Source organism: Carya illinoinensis, chromosome 2 (genome assembly GCF_018687715.1).
Source record: "Carya illinoinensis cultivar Pawnee chromosome 2, C.illinoinensisPawnee_v1, whole genome shotgun sequence".
Classification (NCBI taxonomy): Eukaryota; Viridiplantae; Streptophyta; class Magnoliopsida; order Fagales; family Juglandaceae; genus Carya; species Carya illinoinensis.
In genome coordinates, this window is record NC_056753.1 from 24823932 (window position 1) to 24844367 (window position 20436).

Below are 20436 nucleotides of genomic sequence, written 5' to 3' on the forward strand. Positions count from 1 at the left end.
AAATGAAGGACCAAGTCAAGATCATACGAAAAAATATGGTGGCAGCACAAAGTCAACAAAAGAGTTATACTAACATGCAAAGAATAGACTTGAACTTTAAGGAATGATATTGGGTGTACATCAAGGTATCAATCATGAAGAGCATAAGATGGTTTGGGAAGAATGAGAAGTTGAGTCTAAGGTATGTCAGACTTTACCAAGTGGTGGAAAAGATAGGTCTGATGGCCTATTGAGTTGCACTACTAGCTAAATTTGGAGATGTGCACGATGTATTCTACGTCTCTACCTTGAGGAAGAGTTTCAAAAAGCAGAAACCTCGAATGGTTCACCTCAACGAGATTCAACTTTAGCCAAATCTACGTATGAAGAAATGTCGGTACAAATTCTAAATTGGAAGGATCAAATGTTAAGATCCAAGACAATACTCTTGGTGAAGGTATTGTAGGGAAATCCAGAAACCCAAAAGATCAATGGTCGTATGTTATAAATGGAGTCATTATTACAACTTTAGTTATTGGATGAATGTGGTTTTTTGTTTATGACAAAACTTAGGGGTGTGCAAAACCTCTACCAGCTTTGACTACGGCTGACTTCTGCTCTAGCTTCAATGAAGTCAAAAAAATTGGAGTTTGGAGTCGGAGTCAAAGTCGGCATTGACTCCGACGTCTGAACTCTTACTCCGATATGTAAACTAAATATATTTAAAATTGTAATATAAGTGTTATCCATCTGAGTGACCTAATGGTTGAGAGAGTATTTTGCAAACAATCAGTCTCCTATTCGAGCCCCCTTATATACTGATTTTATTAAACTTTTTGTTTTTATAAAACAGTACCATTTTCTACCCCATATATATTTATCTTTTTCCCTTCAGCCAGCAAAAACCATTTTCAAAACCCTAAAATGATTCTTATTTTGACTGTGGCTTGCCTCTCTCTTCACTTCCTCCACCACTCGCTCCTTCATGGCTCCATATTAAAGTCTCGAGTTCTCAACCCGCAATCAGACTCTCCCTCTCGGTAAAACCCATTTTTCTTTGCCCCCAAACTTAAAGCGTCTGTCTTTGCTATCATGGCTATGCTTTTCAACTGTTCCCTCGAGCACAAAGCAGCACAATCTCGTGCTTTGTTGCACCAACATAAGCTTTGATAATTAATGTTACTATAATTTTTTTTTTGTTAAGATTGTGGGTTTGGTTGTTGATCCGTGAATGTTTGGTGGGTTTGGTTGCTTTGTTTGAGATTTTGGATGAATATTTGGTGGAATTTAACTCTCTCTCTCTCTCTCTCTCTTTTTGTGGCTCTCACGTTCCGACTTCAAATTTGACAACTTTGATCAAAGTCAAAATTCGTTTTGATTCAGAGTCGAAGCTCAACTTGGCCTCCAACTTTAGTTAGAGTTGGACATTCTAACTCTGTTGGAGCGGAGCCCGACCCTCAGAAATGTCTATTTATATGGTATATCTATTTAAGCATTCTAAGTGGTAACGCAGTGCACATCTCCAACTTTAACCAAACCTAATTATGAAGAAACGCTAGTACAAATTCTAGATTTGAAGGATCAAATATTAAGATCCAAGATAGTACCTTTGGTAAACATATTGTGGGGAAATGCAGAAACCCAAGAGATCAACAGTCGTATGTTATAAATGGAATCATTATTACAACTTTAATTATTGGGTGAATGCAATTTTTTATTTATGATAAAACTGTCTATTTATGTGGCATACCTATTTAAGTTTTTTTAATGGTAACGCTTTTGAAAAATTGCAGTCATCATGGTGAGGGCCAAGAGAACCACACGTAAATCTGTTCCCTCACCAGAGGTGATTAACCAATTCATCCAGGATAGGTGTGAAGCGGCAAGACAACGGGAGGAGCAACAATAAACCGAGGGCGAGCACATAGCTCACTCGTTGCCGAATGATGGAAGTTCACTAGCAAGCATGGAACCTGTGATCTGTTGGTGTGTATGGCCATTGACGAGCGCAAAGTTGGCTTTTATTGACCAAAAGGCTTGTGCAAGCGGCAAGCTCACCACATTCGACACCTAACTTGCTTGTATAAGGCAACTAGTAGGCTCAATCATGCTTGAGTGTCAATTGGAGAAAACTTAAGCACAAGGGAATGTAAAAAATAGTGCCAATTGGAGAAAACTTAAGCACAAGGGAATGCCAAAAGTAGTCACAGGTGTAAAATTCACATAGAGTTTAGGGCAAAATAAAATATATAAATAATTTCAGTGTCAAATTTATGGAAAAAGTCACTAGTCCAAATATTGATTCAAGGGTGAGGAATCAACAAGGGCAAAAGTTGAATACCAAAATGGGCAAAAGTTGAATACCAAAATCCGAACGAGCCAAATGATGAACGTAAAATCCATTCTTAAAAAGGTCGAAAGCAAGGCTTATAAATAATTTAAAGAATATGTTTAACTTGTGGACAAATTTTCATGTTTTCTCTTCCATTTTATGATCTATAAATGATATTTGTAGTTATACAGTACGCAAGTATCACATATTCATTTTGAAAAAAAATGAATAAATATGAGATCTATATAAAAAATTAATTTTTTAACAATAGACTCCACTATTTTTTAAAATAAGTGTATGGCTCTTGAACAATTTATGATTATATTTAAAATTACTATTTATGATTCTCTGTTTCACTATATTCATTCTCCATCTTCTCATTTAGTTGTCTAGAAATCTCACTTCTATTAATTAAAAAGATAAAGAAATTTGATTAAAAAATGAAGAACTTAGCCAAGGCAAGAGACTCCCATAATAAAGGGCATGCTTGGGTAATGATATAAGATAAGAATTATATAAATAATTATGAAATGATATGTGAATAATAGTGATATAATTTGAGTTAAAATTTTTTATTTGATTTTGAAAAAGGAGAGATAAAAAGTTAAATAAAAATATTATAAACTTAAAAGGCTGTAGAATATAATTTTTTTTAAATTTGAAAAAGTTGTATTATTTTTTGTATTTTGTTTGGAAGTCTGAAAAAATTATAATAATTAGATAATAATTAGATAATAATTAGATAAAAGTGTTAAAAATTTGAAATTGATAACTGTTTTATATTTGTGTGATATTTGAGAATAAAATTATGAGAAATTTTGATATGAGATAGGATGTTCTCAACTCATCTCAATTCCCAAACATGGTCTAAGGACTCATTTAGACACTGACCCGTTTGGTTGTAAGATTCAGTTGAGATCAATTCAATTTAATCTAATTTAAAATTGAGTCTAACATCCAAACATTCAACTCTCAAATTATTAAACTCGCCTCAACTCAAAACCTCCTTACACAATCTCCTTACACGCGAGACCCATAATTTTTCTTAACTCAACATATATTTATATGTGGAACCCACAACCTTTTTCAAATTTTCATAAATAATACTAAACTCATCTTAACATCTAAATACATTTAAACTCATTTTAGAAGGGTCTCACATAACTTACTTCATATACTCAACTCACTATTATTCATAAAAAACTCAATTCAGCTCAACATCTAAACGTAGCCTTAGAATATAAAAATATATATGTAAATAGTAATGAAATTGTTTGAGAAAAAATATGTTTGATTGGATTTTGGGAAATAAGAAATAAAAAATTAAATAAAAATATTATAAAGTTTAAAATTGTTTGAATATAATTTTTTAATATAATGTTTGTTTTGAAATTTGAAAAAATTGTATTTTTTTGTGTGTTTTATTTTAGAATTTGGAAAAGTTGTAGTGATTAAATAATGATTAGATGAAAAAGTTAAAAATTTAAAATTAAAAAATATTTTATATTTGTGTGATGTTTGAAAATGAAGTATTTGAAAATATTTGAGAACACTCGTATTCCCAAACTAGCCCTTAAATGATTGTTGATGGTAAGACTCATCCACAATATGTCCTTTTAGCATTGCTTGAAAGAATAATACTAGATATAATCATAGGTTGTGCAAGTGCTGCGTACTCATTTTAAAAAATAGTGGGATCTACTATCGAAAAAATAATTTTTTTCATGTGAGTCTCATATTAATTCAATTTTTTCAAAAAAAAGGTACATCGCTTATGTACTTTATAAATGCAAGTATAATTTATGTTGCTGAAAAATAACTTGGCCTTGGACTTAAACTTGTAACAATGAAGCAAGCACAACTATATGATATAGATAAATGAAAGAAAAATTCTATTAATCATCCCCACATCACACATAATTTTTTAATTTTTAATTTTTTTCTTACAAAATGTGCGGTGTATGGATGATGAGTAGGAAAACTTAAAAAGTTCATAAATAATTAAAAAAAAAGGTGTGGTGTATATAGATGATGAGTAGCAAAACTCATAAATGAAAATGTGAGAAGACCTAATGAAAGTTTTATCTCTTGTGAAAAGAGAATTATTGGATGTAGCTAGGTTTGGATAATGAGTTGAGAATTTTTAGTTTTAGACGAAAGTTTAAAATATTATTTTTTAATATTATTATTGTTTTGTGATTTAAAAAAGTTGAATTATTTATTATATTTTGTATGAGAATTTGAAAAAGTTGTAATGATGAGATTGGGTTTAGTTTGGTTTGGTAAGTGAAATGAGAATTTTTGGTTTTAGATAAAAGTTTAAAATATTATTTTTTAATATTATTATTGTTTTAAAATTTGAAAAAGTTGAATTGGAATTTGAAAAAGTTGAATTGTTTATTATATTTTATGTGAAAATTTGAAAAAATTGTAAATATAAAATGAGATGAAATGAAAATTTTATATTTAATTTCAGTAGCCAAACCAAACCTGAAATGATATGAAAATTTTGTATCTCATCTTACTTGCCAAATCTTTTAAATCTTTTTAAAAAAAAAAACACTAGAAGCTCATACGACATAATCTTTTTGGACAGTGTAAAATAATGATTTATGCGTATGACAAACCGAAATTAATTAAATAATATAGAAAATAAATAAAAAGTGATATATGAGACTAAAAATCGTTGAGTAAAATAGAAAAAGTTAATTTTTATAATATATTATAAATAAAAAGATACAAAATTTATTGAAAATGCCGGGCTAGTTTGGATACCAAATTCATTTCATCTAATTATTATAATTTTTTTAAATTTTAATATAAAATATAATAAATAATTTAATTTTTTTAGATCTTAAAATAATAATAATATTAAAAAATAATATTTTATTCAACTTTAAATTTTCATTTCAACTCAACTCAACATCTAAAAGTAAGAATTCAATAGATTATTCTACTTGTATGCTCTTAAATCATAATAAAAATATCTCTAAACGAAATTTCTCAATCTATGTATATTTTTAATAGATCTAATTACTTTTATAAAATTCCATGAAATCATCTCTAATTTTTTTTTTTTTAAATCATAAAATTCTCAAAACATTCCAACCAGGTATCTCCCAAGAGTGTGTATCAAAGATTCAAAGTGACTTATGTTTGAATGTTGATATGAGATAAAAAATTTGTGAATAATAATAAAACTATTTATGAATGGTGATAAAATGGTTAGAGCTTTGTGAATAATAATGAAATGGTTGGAGTTAAAATATTTTATAAATTTTTTAAAAAAAAGAGAGAAAAAATTGAATAAAAATATTATAAAATTAAAATATTATTAGAATATAATTTTTTAATATAATTTTTATTTAAATTTTAAAAATTAAATTATTTTTTGTTTTATTTTAAGTTTAAAAAATTATAATAATTAAATAAAAATAAAAATGAAATATAATTATATTTAAATAATATTTAATATTTAGACGAGGTAGTGTGAACCAACGGGCTTTAAACTTTAAAGTTTAAAGCAAGTATGACGTATGCACGTGTGAGCCATTGAATCGTACTGGGAGTCTGCCTTTTTTTCTTTTTGGCGATCAGTCGGTCACTCCGATGCGATTAGAAGCCATATTTCTTAGCGAGGGTTTACAATTGGGCAGAAGCACTCTTCAGGTAAGTCCTCTCTCTCTCTTCTCCCTTCGTTGTATTTGCCTCTCTTATTTCTTTCCACTGGAGATAATAACATGTGCGCTTCCGTTCTTTCTCTACAGCTGATTGAAATCTAAGGGTTAGGTTTTCCGATGGTTTAGGGATCTCTCAACCTTGTCTGATAATCGCTCATATTTGGATTTTCTTTCGTTTTTCTTTTCAAATCAAAGCCTCTGTTCGGTGTGACAGAAAAGGGAGACGGCTCTGTGTCTCCTGCGGCCTCCTTGAATTTGAAACATGACCAAACATATAATTTCTATCTGCTTTTGGCCATAAAAGTGATCAGCTAAGAATTATTTCACCTACTCAAACATCTCTCATGTAAATGATATCTCGGTGGGATATCAGTGCATGTTTGCGAGGCTGGCTTTCTGGTTTTTTGCGTAAACTAATTAGCCTCAAAATGGAACAGAACGTTAATGGAAGAAAGAGACTTTTCTAGTTCCATGTTGGTTGCTTCCATGCCACTAAGAGCTGCCTGGTTGAAGATTATTTTTTCTTTCTTTATTTTATTTAATTTTTATGACTTTTCATAATGTTAAGAATCCATGGAATTCAAAACCATTTTGAGTTTGATATTGATCTTACCTGACCGCTTTTATTGTGCCTACTGCCTGTATATCTACGTTGAGTTTCACATAGTCTGCCTGTATATCCAGCGATTTTTTATTTTTTCGTTTTCCAGCAGATATATTTTGAGTTATAAAGTCTATGATAAATGGGATAACGAAATAGCTTGTCTATGAAACATCTGTTTTGAGTTTTAGGAAACTTGTTTGCTTTTGTTTCTGTTTCTGGGCTCCATGTGCAGATTCTGGCTGCACATATAAAGGCAAGGTGGTGCCCATTTGTGTTAGCTTGATATGTATTGTAGGAGTTGTGCTTTTTAGTTTAAGTTTTTAGAATAATTGATCCTCCAACACTTGTCTGATTCTATTTTAAGTAGTTCCAGTCATTGTCGGCTTTTATATATCAAGAGGTCAGTCTGAAAATTATATTTTGAGTCATAAAGTCTATGATAAATGGGATAACGAAATAGCTTGTGATTTTATATACTGTCCAAGTCATGCATGTATCTTTTTATGTTTCAGACTTGCAGTGATATGATCCATTAACTTCTTTATGCGAAATGTGCACAGGTTACTGATCATGGTGTTGACACATACTTCGGACTATGCACATATCCTGGACGTGAGCTACGCCACCGAATAGATTTTAAGGTACTTGATGGTATCCTGTAAAAAACTATTAGAACAGACATCAACACTTGTATTTGTACTGGTGATTTACTTATATGTTTACCCCCATATCCCAATGCATCGTTGGCTATTTGTGGGAGGATTCTCTGAGTTTTGGGTTTCTTAGCCTCTAGTAACACAATGGGAAGAGACCTCTACCGATCCATTTCTCATATCTTTTAACAGCCTCATGCAATTGTATTACTAGTGTTAACAGGAATTAGGGTGTGGATGTTTATTGTAGTGATTAGTTGGATGTGGATAATGGATGATGGGAGTACCTGTAACAATAGGACTTATTTATTTATTTATTTTTTTAAATTTTTAATTTTTGAAAGCATGTTAGTATGTTACTTGTTTTTAGTTAGTTTTATTTTTTGTTATAATCAAAAGTGAATCATTTAGTTTAGATTGTAATTTTTGAAAAAATTGAAATTTGAAAGCCCACACAATTTTATTTATTTATTTAAGTGGGCCAAATATGAAGTTAAAAAAGACAAAAAAGGTCCAAATATTGGGGTCACTTGCTTGTTATTTTTGAGACAGCGTGGTATAATTTGCTTAGACTGGTTTTATTTGTGCAAGAAGGATGGTGAATCAGTTGATCACTTGTTTTTGCATTGTGAGGTTGCAAAGACTTTTTGGGACGAGATTTTCAGCAGTTCGGGTATTGCTTGGGTGATGCCCAAGACAGTGGTGGATCTCTTGGCTTGTTGGAAAGGATTTATAGTTAGTCATTGCATTGTTGATATTTGGAAGATGATTTCTTTATGTTTGATGTGGTGCCTGTGGCTAGAAAGGAATGAGCATTGTTTTGATGATAGAGAATTCTCATTGGAGGAATTTAGAGAGTTTTTCTTTCGAAATCTATCTTTGGACGAAAGTTCTTGAATTGAATGGGGATAATCTTAATGATTTTCTTTTGGCATTTCCTAGCTCCTAGTCTCTAGCTTGTATTTAGCCTTTTGGTGTTTTTGCTTGTATACTCTCTGAGTACTTGGACTATACGTATTTATTTGCTTTAATAAAATCTCTTATTACTTAAAAAAAAAGGATGTATCATATCCTTTATCTACTACTAGTAAGTTTTTTATGATTTACTGCACTTTCATATATTTACATATTCAGTTTTCATAAGCACATTCATTTTACTCCTTTTAATTTATTAGCTTCTCTCTCCTCTCATGACTCTTCGTCTTCCTATTTCTGGTGCTTCTCACTAGGATGAATCCTTAATCCTACAAGTCTTTGTTTGTTTTCCTTCGTTTCTTTCAAGTTAAAATTTTCTCTTTGGGGCTTGGTACTAATTCTTAGCAAGTTGAAGATGGAGCGTAGACTATGGGTAGAAGCAAAGATGTTTGTTTTTCTCAGGAAAGGTGGCAATCTTTTTGTATTTTTGAGAAAAGTAGTAAGATGACGAAGTCTCATTATCTTAGTAGAGGGATGGTGAACTTGATGGCTATGGTGTTGGAGTGTTTGAGATCTTCTTGCAACATGGGATCTTGTCATACTAAAAGGCAGGGAGAGAGTTTTCTTGGTTCAATGCTGCCACAACTCGTATGGAAGTTTTGTGAAATTGGTTGAGTATGGTACCAGAACCTAGAGTGCATTAATGTGATCCCAGAAGGTTGGAAAGGGAGTGGATGGTCTGGTTTTGTAAGGAAAATGAGAGAGATGGTTTTAATAGTGGTGGTGCTACACCGGACTACAATGGGAAAGAAGTGATCAAGGGGCACTTCAAGCATAGGGTTGCTTCTTCTCGTGAAGTTTTGTACTTGTCAGTGTTGATGAAGTCGGTGACAGGGTCGACTGGTTCACCCCAGAATGGTGATAATGGTGATTATTGGAAGGATGGTTTTGTTTTGGAAGGAAGAAATAGTAAGGACAACCTAAAAGGTGTGTCTCGACATAATTGTAAAGATGGCGGTCTCGATGGCTGGCCTTTCAAGGTGATGCAGAAGTTCGGAGAAGTAGAGGCGTCATTATGGGATGTTCAAGCAAAGATTATTGGCTGGAAGGACAAGTTGAAGCTTTGTTGAAGAAGGTAGAATTTTTTTTTGGGGGGGGGGGGGGTTGGGCTTGGGTTATGAGTCTTTGGGTCATAAGGAGCCTAATAAGGTGACAGGGGAGTCTACTGGGCTTAAGGTTTTTAACGATTAGGACGGATATGAGCTGGACAAAGGCAACATCAATAGGCCTGTGAAGTGGTGGGTTAAGAATCAACAAGGGCTGCTGAGACCCAAGTGCCTGCAAAGTGTGTTGGCTCAGCCCAAACAAACGACGGCTCCAATTGCTATGTTGTCGACACAAAAAGGGCGATGGTGGCAGGCGACTCTTCTGGGGATAATCCACCATCAGGGTCTTCTTTGGTGATGGGGTTGGTGACACCTTCTCTAGTTTCCTTGGCTAGGAAGGACGCATCTCACTATAAGGAGAGCAGAGAGGGGTTGATTTCCTCTTTTTCTTTGTCACAATAGTGTTATGGTGATATAGGGCAAGTTGTAGGGGGGCTGGTAGTGGAAGAGGGTGATTGTGGGGCTGAGGGTGTTTGCCCTTGGGTTTGTTGAGAAGAATGTTTCTGGGGTACTTTGTACCCAGTTTACAACTCAAATTTGCAGATGGTTCTCAGTGGAGGGGAAGGATATGAGTTCGAGAATTTGGTGAGATAATTGAATTTGAGGAGGAATCTGTTACTGATCCTTTATGTTCAATTGCTTGAGGCATTGAATGTACTAATTTTTCCTTTGATCGAGTGTTGAGAAAGGTGGATGAAATTAAGGATTGTGTGGAGATCTCATGTGATGGATTTGAGGAACAATTTAGAGCTTTACTTATAGCTATTGAGGCTAGTCAACCATCATTGTTATGGTCTTCTTCAAAAAAAGGAGAGGGAATTGAAGAGATTATTGTGTTCCATTAACTATAATGTAAGGGAAGGGAGTGCGTATAGAGGTAAAGGTAAGGAGTGGGATGCCAACTATCATCTATGAAACCAAAGATCATTTCTTGGAATGTTTGGGGGCTAAATGATTTTCGAAAACGTCTCCGGGTGAAGAATTTAATCTGTAAGTTGAGGGCTGATGTAATTTGCTTTCAGGAAACCAAATTGAAGTTATTTAATCAAACTATTGTCAATATTTTGTGGAGCTGTCATTATGTCAAGTAGGTTCCGATAGTTTTAAACGGGGCTTTGGGAGGCATCATTGTTATGTGGCATAGGAGGGTTGTGGAATTGATAGAACATTATGTGGGAGAATATGTGGTGGCTTGTTATTTTAAGAATGTGGATGACGGTTTTGAATGGGCATTTGCAGGTGTTTATGGCCATGGTGTGGGATGAAATGCCAGGTTTTTGCTGTTGGTGGGATCTTCCTTGGTGTTTTGGTGGGGATTTCAACATTACTCGGTTTCCTAGTGATCGAGTGGGGGATTCTCACATTTATCCTGCAATTACAGTCTTATCAGATCTCATTTTTGAGCTGGGTCTTATTGATTTACCTATGGCGGGTGAGGATTTTACATGGTCTAATGGGAGGGCATGGTGTAGGCTGGACAGTTTTTGGTTTCTTCTTCTTGGGAAGCACATTTTCCTGATTTATGTCAGAAGAGGCTTCCGAGGATTTGTACTGATCATTATCCTATTATTTTGGACTGTGGGGGCATTACTGGAGGGCGTAGGTACTTTATATTTGAAAATATGTGGCTGGAGGATGATGGATTTGTGGATAGGGTGAGGATTTGGTGGTCTTTGTACCATTTTTCTGGTACACTGAGTTTTTTTTTGGCTGGAAAACTCAAGAGCTTTAAAGCAAGACTTGAAGCAATGGGACGTGGAAAATCAGAGGAGGCATCTCTTGGAACAGTTGCTGCAGTTTTTGGAGGATAAGGAGTTGTTGGGGGAAATTTCAGGTGAGGATATGGAGTGAAAAAGAGGGGTGGTTGCTGATTTAGAGAAGATCACTCATATGGAGGTAATTTCTTGGGGGCAGAAATCCCGGGCTCTTTGGTTGAAGGAAGGAGACAAGTGTACAAAGTTTTTCACCAAATGGCGAACTCTCATAGAAGAAATAATGCTATTGAGGTTCTTCATGTAGGTGATTGTATTCTCTCGGATCATTTGACTATTAAGGAACATATTGTGAATTTTTATGAGAAACTTTTTCGGGAGGAATACTCTTAGAGACCTAAGTTGATTGGGCTGGTTTTTGAGTCCGTTGACCAGTTTGGTGCAAAGTGGTTGGAGAGAGCTTTTGAAGAAGAGGAAGTACTTGATGTGGTTAGAGGAATGGCAAGGGATAAAGCTCTGGGCCCAGATGGTTTTCTATGGCTTTTTTTTTCAAGCTTGTTGGGATATTATGCGAGAGGATGCTATGAAGGTTTTTCTTGAATTTCATTCATTTATGAAATTTTAGAAAAGTCTTAATGCTACATTTATTGCACTTATTCCTAAAAAAGTGGGGGCTGTGGAAATGAGGGATTTTCAGCCTATTAGTTTGGTCAATGGGGTGTACAAGATCATTTCCAGGGTGTTAGCTAACTTCATGAGCGTGGTGATGGAAAAGATTATTTTGAAATCTCAGAATGCATTTGTGAGGGGAAGACATTATTGATTCGGGTTTCGAGAAAAGTGGTTATGGAAAAGGCACATGATCATCTTAATTGGGAGTTTCTCTTGTACTTACTCGGGAGATATGGTTTTGGAGAGAAGTGGTGTTTATAGATCAAGCATTTTATTTCGATGGTTAAATTCTCTATTTTGGTGAATGGTTCCTCGGTTGGTTTCTTCAATAGTTCATGTGGTTTTGAGACAAAGGGATCCTTTGTCTCCTTTTATTTTTGTTCTTGTTATGGATGCTTTGAGCAGAATGAGTGAAGTGGTGGTGGATGAGAGTTTCTTGTTGGGATTTTTAGTGGGAGATGAGTCTTTGGGAAGCATAAAAGTCACATCTTTTGGCTGACAAGTCTTTAATTTTTAGTGAGACTAATCAGGATCATCTCCGTTCTTTGAGAGTCCTCTTGTTATGTTTTGCAGCTGTTTTTGGTCTTAGAATTAACTTATGTAAGTCTGAAATAGTTCCAGTGGGTTTTGTATTGAATTTTTGGATTTGGGTAATATATTGGGTTGTAAGGTATCCTCATTATGGCCTGCGTATACAGGAAGTATACATAGCACACCTAAATACATTCTAAGAGCGATAAATTAAAGAGCGGTTTATTATATTAGCAGAAAACCAAAGCATTAGTGTGTAGAAAAAAGTTCTTTAACTCCACCTTAGTGCGTTCCTTGTCTTAAAGCAGCGCGCATTCCTTTCCAACCAAATGCACCACATGATACATAACGGGATCATCTTCCATACAACTGTTACTTGATGACAAACTTGTATCTTCCTCCAACGACCCAACAAATCCACCACCCTCGCGGGCATAACCCAAGCAACTTCAACCCTGTGAAAGATCTCATCCCACAACTCTCTTGTTACCTCACAATGCAATAAGAGGTGGTCCACAGATTCTCCATTTTTTTTACATAAATAACACCAATCCATAACTACACAACCCCTCTTCCTCAGATTGTCCATGGTCAAGATCTTCCCAACAGCGGCGTTCCATACAAGGAAGGCAACTTTGGAAGGCACACATGTCCTCCAAATGTTCTTCCAAGGGAACTTAGGGTGATCTTGTGTTGTCAAAATTTGATAGTACCCCCTAACAGTACATTTCTTGTGGTTATCAGACTTTCACTTCAATTGATCCTGCTATGTCACAAGAGGCCCCATGGAGTATAAGAGGCTGAAAAAATCTGCAACAATAGGTACTTCCCAATCGTGGAAATCCCTAATAAAAATAATATTCCACTAATGAGAATCATGAGAGAGTAGTCGCATATCCGCTACTGAAGCCTCCTTATTAGCAGCAATATGATAGAGAACTGGAAAGGCTCTTTCCAAGGCATGCTCTCCACACCACACATCCTGCCCAAAACTAATTCGGTTTCCCTCTCTTGATACAAAACGAATATGTTTTTCAAAGCAAGACCACCCCCTCCTTATAAACTTCCATAATCCCACTCCATGCCCCCCTCTCACTTCGTTGGAGCACCAACTACCCCAAGCAGCTCCATGTCTAGCATCGATAACTTCCTTCTACAATGGCCCCCTCTCCAAATGATATCTCCATAGCCATTTGCCTGGTAAAGTTTTATTAAAAGTTTTCAAGTCACACACTCCCAGCCCCCCATGAGCCATTGGATCACAAACTGTCTTCCATCTAACCAAGTGGAATTTCTTCTCCTCCCCCAAGCTGCCCCATAGAAACGCCCTGAAAAGTTTTTCAATCCTGTTCCCCACCCTTACCGGCAAAGGAAACAAAGATAAAAAATACGTGGGAAGATTAGTAAGAGTGCTCTTAATAAGTGTGAGGCGACCCCCTTTCGATAAATACACCCGTTTCCAACTAGCCAATCTTTTTTCTATCTTCTCCACCACCCCATCCCAAATAGCTCTAGCTTTAAAAGTTGCTCCCAACGGGAGACCCAGATACTTCAAAGGCAAGGAAGACACCTTGCAATCCAGTATGCTTGCTAAATTGAGTATGTTCGAAACCACACCCACCGGAACCAACTCGGACTTGCCAAGATTCACCTTAAGCCCCGACATTGCGTCAAATCAAATTAACAATGCTCATATAGTTTGAATCTGGCTAATATCCGCTTCACAAAACAATAGAGTATCGTCTGTGAATAAAAGGTGTGAGACGATAATTGAGCCACTAGAACCGTGACCAACCTGAAAACCAGATATAAGCCCTCCACTCACCGCAGCCTGTACCATCTGGCTAAGGGCCTCCATAACTATAGCAAATAGGAGAGGAGATAAAGGATCTCCTTGCCGCAAACCCCTGAGAGCTATAAGAAAAACCAGCAGGTGTACCATTGACTAGAACTGAAAACTGGGCGGTAGAAATACAATGACGCATCCAAGAAATCCATCTATCACCAAAACTGCACCTCCTAAGTGGATATAGGAGGAATTCCCAGTTCACATGATCATATACCTTTTCTATGTCGAGCTTGCAAAGAATCCCTGATCTTCCCTCTCTCAATCTATGATCCAAACACTCATTTGCAATAAGTACTGAGTCAAGAATTTGTCTCTCACGAATGAATGCATTATGAGGCTTGGAAATAATATGATCCAATACAGGACTTAACCGGTTGGCTAGCACCTTCGAAATAATTTTGTAAATGCCACTAACCAAGCTTATCGGGTGAAAATCCTCTATGATCGAAGCCTCGTGTTTCTTGGGAATGAGAGCAATAAACATTGCATTAAGGGATTTTTCAAACTTTTGAAAAGTGTGAAATTCCTTAAAGACCTGCATAACATCCTTTTTTACAATGTCCCAACATGTATAAAAGAAACCCATTGAAAAACCGTCCGGTCCTGGCGCTTTATCCTTGGCCATACCATAGATGACTTTGTAGATCTCATCTTCCTCAAAAGGTCTCTCCAAGACACGCGTTCTGAGAATCAATAGCCTCAAAAGATAAGCCATCCAACTTTGGCCTCCAATCAGCTGATTCTGTGAGAAGAGACTCATAATAATCCACAATGTGATTTTCTAACTCAGAAGGAGAGGATAGCACCTGAGAACCTGAATGTAGAACCTCAATAGCGTTACTGCGCCGATGTGAATTGGCCACTTTATGAAAGAACTTCGTACACTTATCTCATTCTTTCAACAAAAGGGCCCTGGATTTTTGACACCAAGAAATCTCCTCCGACAACAAGACTCTCTCCAAATTTTCCTCATTACCTTTGAGATATCTTGGTCTTCCTTTGGGCGTTTCTCACAAATCTTTGATGATTTGGGATGGTGTGATTGAGAAGATTGAGAGGAGGTTGGTGGAAAAGGATATATTTGTCTAAAGGGTGAAGATTTTGATAAGGAGTATGTTCTCTAATCTTCCAACGTATTTCCTTTCTGTTTTTCATTTGCCTGCAGGGGGCCAATAGAATTGAGAGGATTTTTCGGAATTTTTTGTGGGGAGTTAATGCGAGGAAAGAAAGTTTCACTTGGTTATTCGGAACAATTTTTGCTCATTTGGTTTCTGGTGGATGATTGGGGTTCAAACTTTGGCTTTTCAAGAAAGCTCTTCTTGGGAAATGGCTATGGAGGTATCACCTTAAAAGGGATGTGTTATGGAGGAATATTTTTGATGTTAAATATGGGAGGATGTGAGGGAGTTGCTGTTCTAATGAAGTTAGAGGAGTGTATGGGGTGGGTTTGTGGAAGTCTATTTGGATGGGTTGGGGGGATTTGTCAATCATTTTAAATACAAGGTAGGTGATGGATCATGGGACAAGGATTAATTTTTGGCATGATATATGGTGTGGGGATTTGGCTCTTAAGAATGTTTATCCCTCCCTCTTTAGGATTGTTAGAGATCAAAATGCTGCAGTGGCTGATTCCGTTATTTTTTTAAACAAAAATCTCCAATGGGGCTGCAGTGGCTCATTTGGTGTGGAGATTTAGCTCTTAAATTTAAACATCCTAGCCTTTTCAGGATTGCTAGAAACAAAGGGGCTGTAGTGGCTGACTTATATATGTTTTCTAATAATATGTTAAATTGGAATGTGGAATTTACTAGAGATTTACAGGACTGGGAAGTGAATGAGGCTGCTGATTTCTTTGTAAAGCTATATGATACGAAGATTGATCAGAACAGGGAGGATAGGATGCAGTGGGTACATGATCATAAGTCCAGATTCTCTGTGAAATCGTTTTACAAGGTGTTAAATGGTCATGGTAATATAACATACCCCTGGAAATGCATTTGGAGAGCTAGAGTGCCCGGTAAAGTTGCATTTTTCTGCTGGTTGGTGTTGCTTGAGAAAATTTTAACTACTGATAATTTGAGGAAAAGGGGTTTATATGTGATGGATTGGTACTTTATGTGTAAAAAAGATGGCGAATCTGTTAACCGCCTGTTTCTTCATTGTGAGATGGTAACGGTCTTGTGGAATGAGTTGTTTGCAAGGGTAGGCATTGCTTGGGTGATGCCTTTACATGTGGTGGACTTCTTGGCTAGCTGGCAAGGTGCAGTGGGATGCAGAGGCAGTGTAGCTGAGTGGAGGATGATTCCTTCGTGTTTGTTTTGGTGTTGAGAAATGATATTTGCAGTCGTGGTTGTGCAAGCGGCGTGCAGTCGCTTTGAAAAAAATGAATTAATATGGGACCCACATGAAAAAAAAAACTAACTTTTTAATCGTGGACCCCACTTTTTTTCAAAGCGATTGCGCGGCGTTTGCAATTCCACGACTGTATGTAGTATTGCTCTTTGGTGTTTATGGCTAGGGAGAAATCGAAGGTGTTTTGAAGATTGTGAACCCACTATGAGGGAATTTAGGGATTTTTTCTTTAGCACTTTAAATTTTTGGGTGAATAATCTTGTAAGGGACAGGAATATTTGTAATGCTTTATCTTAGTTCTGTTTTGCTTTAGCTTGTATTTAGGTGTGTTCTCTTGTATACTTCCTGTGTACTTGGGCTATGCCTACCTACTTGAAATAAAATCTCTTATTACCTATCAAAAAAAAAAAAATCTCCAATGGAATGCCAATTTTATTAGAGATGTGCATGATTGGGAAGTGAATGTCGTATCTGATTTTTTTGGAAGATTATATGATATCAAGATTGTTCAGAGAAGGGAGGATAGTTTTCTGTGGATTCATGCAGGAAATTCCAGATTGTCGGTTAGCTCCTTTTATAAGGCGTTGACTTGTCATTGTGTCAATAAATTCCCTTGGAAGTGCATTTGGAGATCTAAGGTGCCTATTAAGGTTGCATTTTTCTAATGGTAGGCGTCCCTTGGAAAAATTTTGAACACGGATTACTTGAAAAAGCGTGGATTATTTGTTGTGGATTGGTGTTTCATGTGTAAGAAAGATGGTGAATCTATTGACCATCTATTTTTTCTTTTTCATTCTGAGGTGGCTATGACTTTGTGGGATGAGATGTTTGGCAGGACGGGTTTTGCTTGGGTGATGCCTAAGCAAGTGGTGGATCTTTTTGCATGTTGGCATGGTTTAAGGGGAGTCATTGCATTGTTGCCATATGGAAGATGATCCCTTCATGTTTGAATGGTGCTTATGGTTGGAAAGGAATAGTCGGTGCTTTGAAGATAGAGAATGCTTGATGGGAGAACTTAGAGAGTTTTTCTTTAGTACTTTGTGTATTTGGGCAAAGGCTCTTGTATTAAATGGTGATAATCTTCATGATTTGCTTTTAGCCTATTCTAGTTCCTAGCTTGTATTTAGGTGTTTTCTGTTGTATACTTCTTGTGTACTTGGGCTATGCCTATTTACATGTCAATAAAATTCTCTTATTACTTATAACAAATGAATATATATATATATATATATATATATATATATTCAGTTTTTTGTTACACGTGGTGAAGAAGTAATTTTGTTCACTTTACCATAATGTATTACTTAGTTTGCTAACACACATCCTTTTATATGAAACGCATGAGTTTGTGATAATGTTGCCTGTTTTAGGCTTGTCTAACTGTTTATTCAAAAACTAATACACTGAAATAGTCTTAATTGTTTTCAACATATAATATTCTGCATTGTTTTAGCATGTTACAGCTATCATAATAGATGGCATCCTAAATAATCATGTTACAGGGTGCTTTGAATTTCACATCACAAACCAGCCTGGTTATTGTTTTAATTTAATATTTTGTGTGATTTGTTGCTGTTGCATTGTAGTTCTAGTGAGATGGCAGCTTCACATAATGTCGAGATGGAGGCTGCCAAGTTTCTTCAGAAACTTATTCAAGAATCTAAAGATGAACCTGCAAAATTGGCTACAAAACTTTATGTGGTGCGTTAGGTTTCTCTTAAATAAACTTTCTCAATTGCTTTCATTACTTTTGCTGCCATAATTTTATGGGCATTTATATTTGCTATCATTGAGCCTTTCAGATATTGCAACATATGAAATCGAGTGGCAAGGAACATTCAATGCCATATCAAGTAATATCAAGGTAAAGAGTTTCAATCCATCCATAATTTTGTTTTATTTCTTCTGCCTCAAGTTGTCTTTTTGGAACTGCAAAAAATTGTAAAAGACGGGCCAATCTATTCCTGCTAAGAAAGAATTAAAGAAGAAGGAGCAGAAAAAACTATTTTGATCTGCTATGGAATTATTGACTGCCGCAAAACTAGCAACTAGCTCATGAGAATAATTTTCTGTAGCACTACTGCTCTGACTGTATATTTTCAGATCTTTTAAAAAGCTTGTGTTGTGGACATCACTTGAGATCTGTTAAGCTAGTTTCTTGAGGCTCTTAAGAAATTAAGATCCCCCTGAACATGGTAGACAACCAAATATTTAAATCAAGTTATATAGACCAAGTTTTTCAGATATGCGACTACATATGAGCTCTGATAAAAAGTAGTTAGTTAACTTTGCAACTCTTTTTTGAACTAGTTTCTACTTTGAGAAACAAACATAAATCTGATGTTACAATAAATGGCTACTAAAAAACTGATAAATGTAATCACAATAATAACCAATCCATGAGGATCAAGTTACAATATCCCTTTATGATACCTGGCTGAGGCATCCCAACAAGAACAAAGCAACTACGAACATGCAATGAGGAGTTCTAGAACCCATTTTAAAACAAGAAAACAAGAACAGAGCATACCCATAACTTTTTCATGGCATAGCATAGATATGGTGAGCGAAAGCAAGAAAAAAGATGGCAAATGAGTGAGAAAAATGAAGGGGAATGCTTACCAGAGACATGGACTGGGGCTGTGGGTAGATGGAAAATAGAGAGGGATGGGCATGGATGAGGAGTTCTGAAGGCACAGAACTTTTGAGCTGAAAATAGAGGGGCTTTGTCTGACATTTATTTGTTTTTTCGTAATAAAAATAGCATATCAGTGCCATGTTAGTGTGTGGGAATGCTTTTGTAAGTGTATGTGTAGAGATAGAATTTCTCCACCAATAATTGCACACATGGGGCTTTGTAATCTAACATAGAACTCCATCAAAGAAAAAAAATCTGGCATGGAATGTGCAACTTGATGAGAGTTTCCCCCCCAGTCCCTGTTAACTTTGTTATAATCGTTGTTTTTGGCATTTGTATGGTAGCAGGTGGAGATTGGAACTTGTTAACCCAAGTGCTTAATCTTGATTGATTCGATGCGGTTCATTTTCTTTCTTCCAACTCCACTTTTTTTTTTTTCTTTTTTTTCTAGGGCCATGGAGACTGTTATTGATCAACATGGCCTTGACATTGAAGCTTTGAAGCTATCACGCCTTCCTTTGACCAGTGGTAATCAAATGGGTGATTCAACATCTGCTCAATTTGCTGGTAAAAGTCTTGTATTCAAACTGGTATTGATGTTAAAATTGCTCACACCGGGGTGCATCTTTTAGGATTAACTGTTTATAAATGGGAACAATTTTATTTAGGGTCATCACAAAGCGGCGGGGTTGCAAAAGATTCAAAAGTGGGCTTGGCCGAAAATGAGATGTCTAAAGTTGACCCATTTACTTCAAACAGGCCACCTGTTGGCCCAAGCAGTGCAGGACATGATTATTATCAAGGATCTGTGGCTCATCGGAATAGTCAGTCTTTTGATCATGAAAGTCCATCTAGTTTGGATTCTAGGTCTGCCAACTCAAAATCACAAGAAAGGCAGCAGAGAGATGGTAAAAAAGTCACCACAAAGAGGAAGAGGGGAGATACATCATTACAAGTGGAACAGAATATTGATAACAAACTTGATACTCGAAACGCTGTTGTCAATCCAAGGAAAGGGAAGATGAACAAGGTTGAACCACCTGCGAGTCTTTCAGTTAAAGGGGGTGAGAATACCAACTTTAATGTGGTTCCAAGTAGTGGCCAAATGGAACATTTTGCATCTTTGTCTGGTAGCATGAGACCAACGCTTAGAGCCAAGCAAGAGGGCCAGCATATGATAGAAAAGCAGATGGAGTCAGCAAATATAAGCAATTCAATGCGGTTTTCTTCTAATGTTGCTCCTGGTAATATGACAGCAGAGATTCCGACACAGCAGTCAACAACTCCGTCTCTTGGAACAAGTAAGGAGATGCAAATATCTTGTGTCAATTTCATGGATTTAAATTCGTTGAA

General features: G+C 35.9%; 2 protein-coding genes across 5 annotated transcripts in view; one reads left to right on the forward strand and one right to left on the reverse strand.

The window, feature by feature from the left end:
• Positions 1–5832: 5832 nt before the first annotated feature.
• The window catches only part of LOC122300466, a 43291-nt gene continuing 28687 nt past the window's right edge, over positions 5833–20436 (forward strand). For 3 of the 4 annotated variants that reach the window (XM_043111145.1, XM_043111146.1, XM_043111147.1), the window contains exons 1-6: positions 5834–5980; positions 7156–7236; positions 18032–18146; positions 18248–18309; positions 19535–19650; positions 19752–20384. In XM_043111145.1, coding sequence (XP_042967079.1) covers positions 18042–18146; positions 18248–18309; positions 19535–19650; positions 19752–20384 — 916 coding nt within the window. In that variant the 5' untranslated portion in view covers positions 5834–5980; positions 7156–7236; positions 18032–18041. Of the gene's footprint in view, positions 5981–7155; positions 7237–18031; positions 18147–18247; positions 18310–19534; positions 19651–19751; positions 20385–20436 lie in introns of all 4 variants that reach the window. The other variant, XM_043111148.1, reaches the window with a different exon arrangement.
• Positions 13337–13910, reverse strand: LOC122301820. The gene is made up of 2 exons (XM_043113194.1): positions 13527–13910; positions 13337–13441 (listed from the first exon to the last, which is right to left on the reverse strand). The coding sequence occupies exons 1-2, from the start codon at positions 13908–13910 to the stop codon at positions 13337–13339; spliced, it is 489 nt and encodes a 162-aa protein (XP_042969128.1).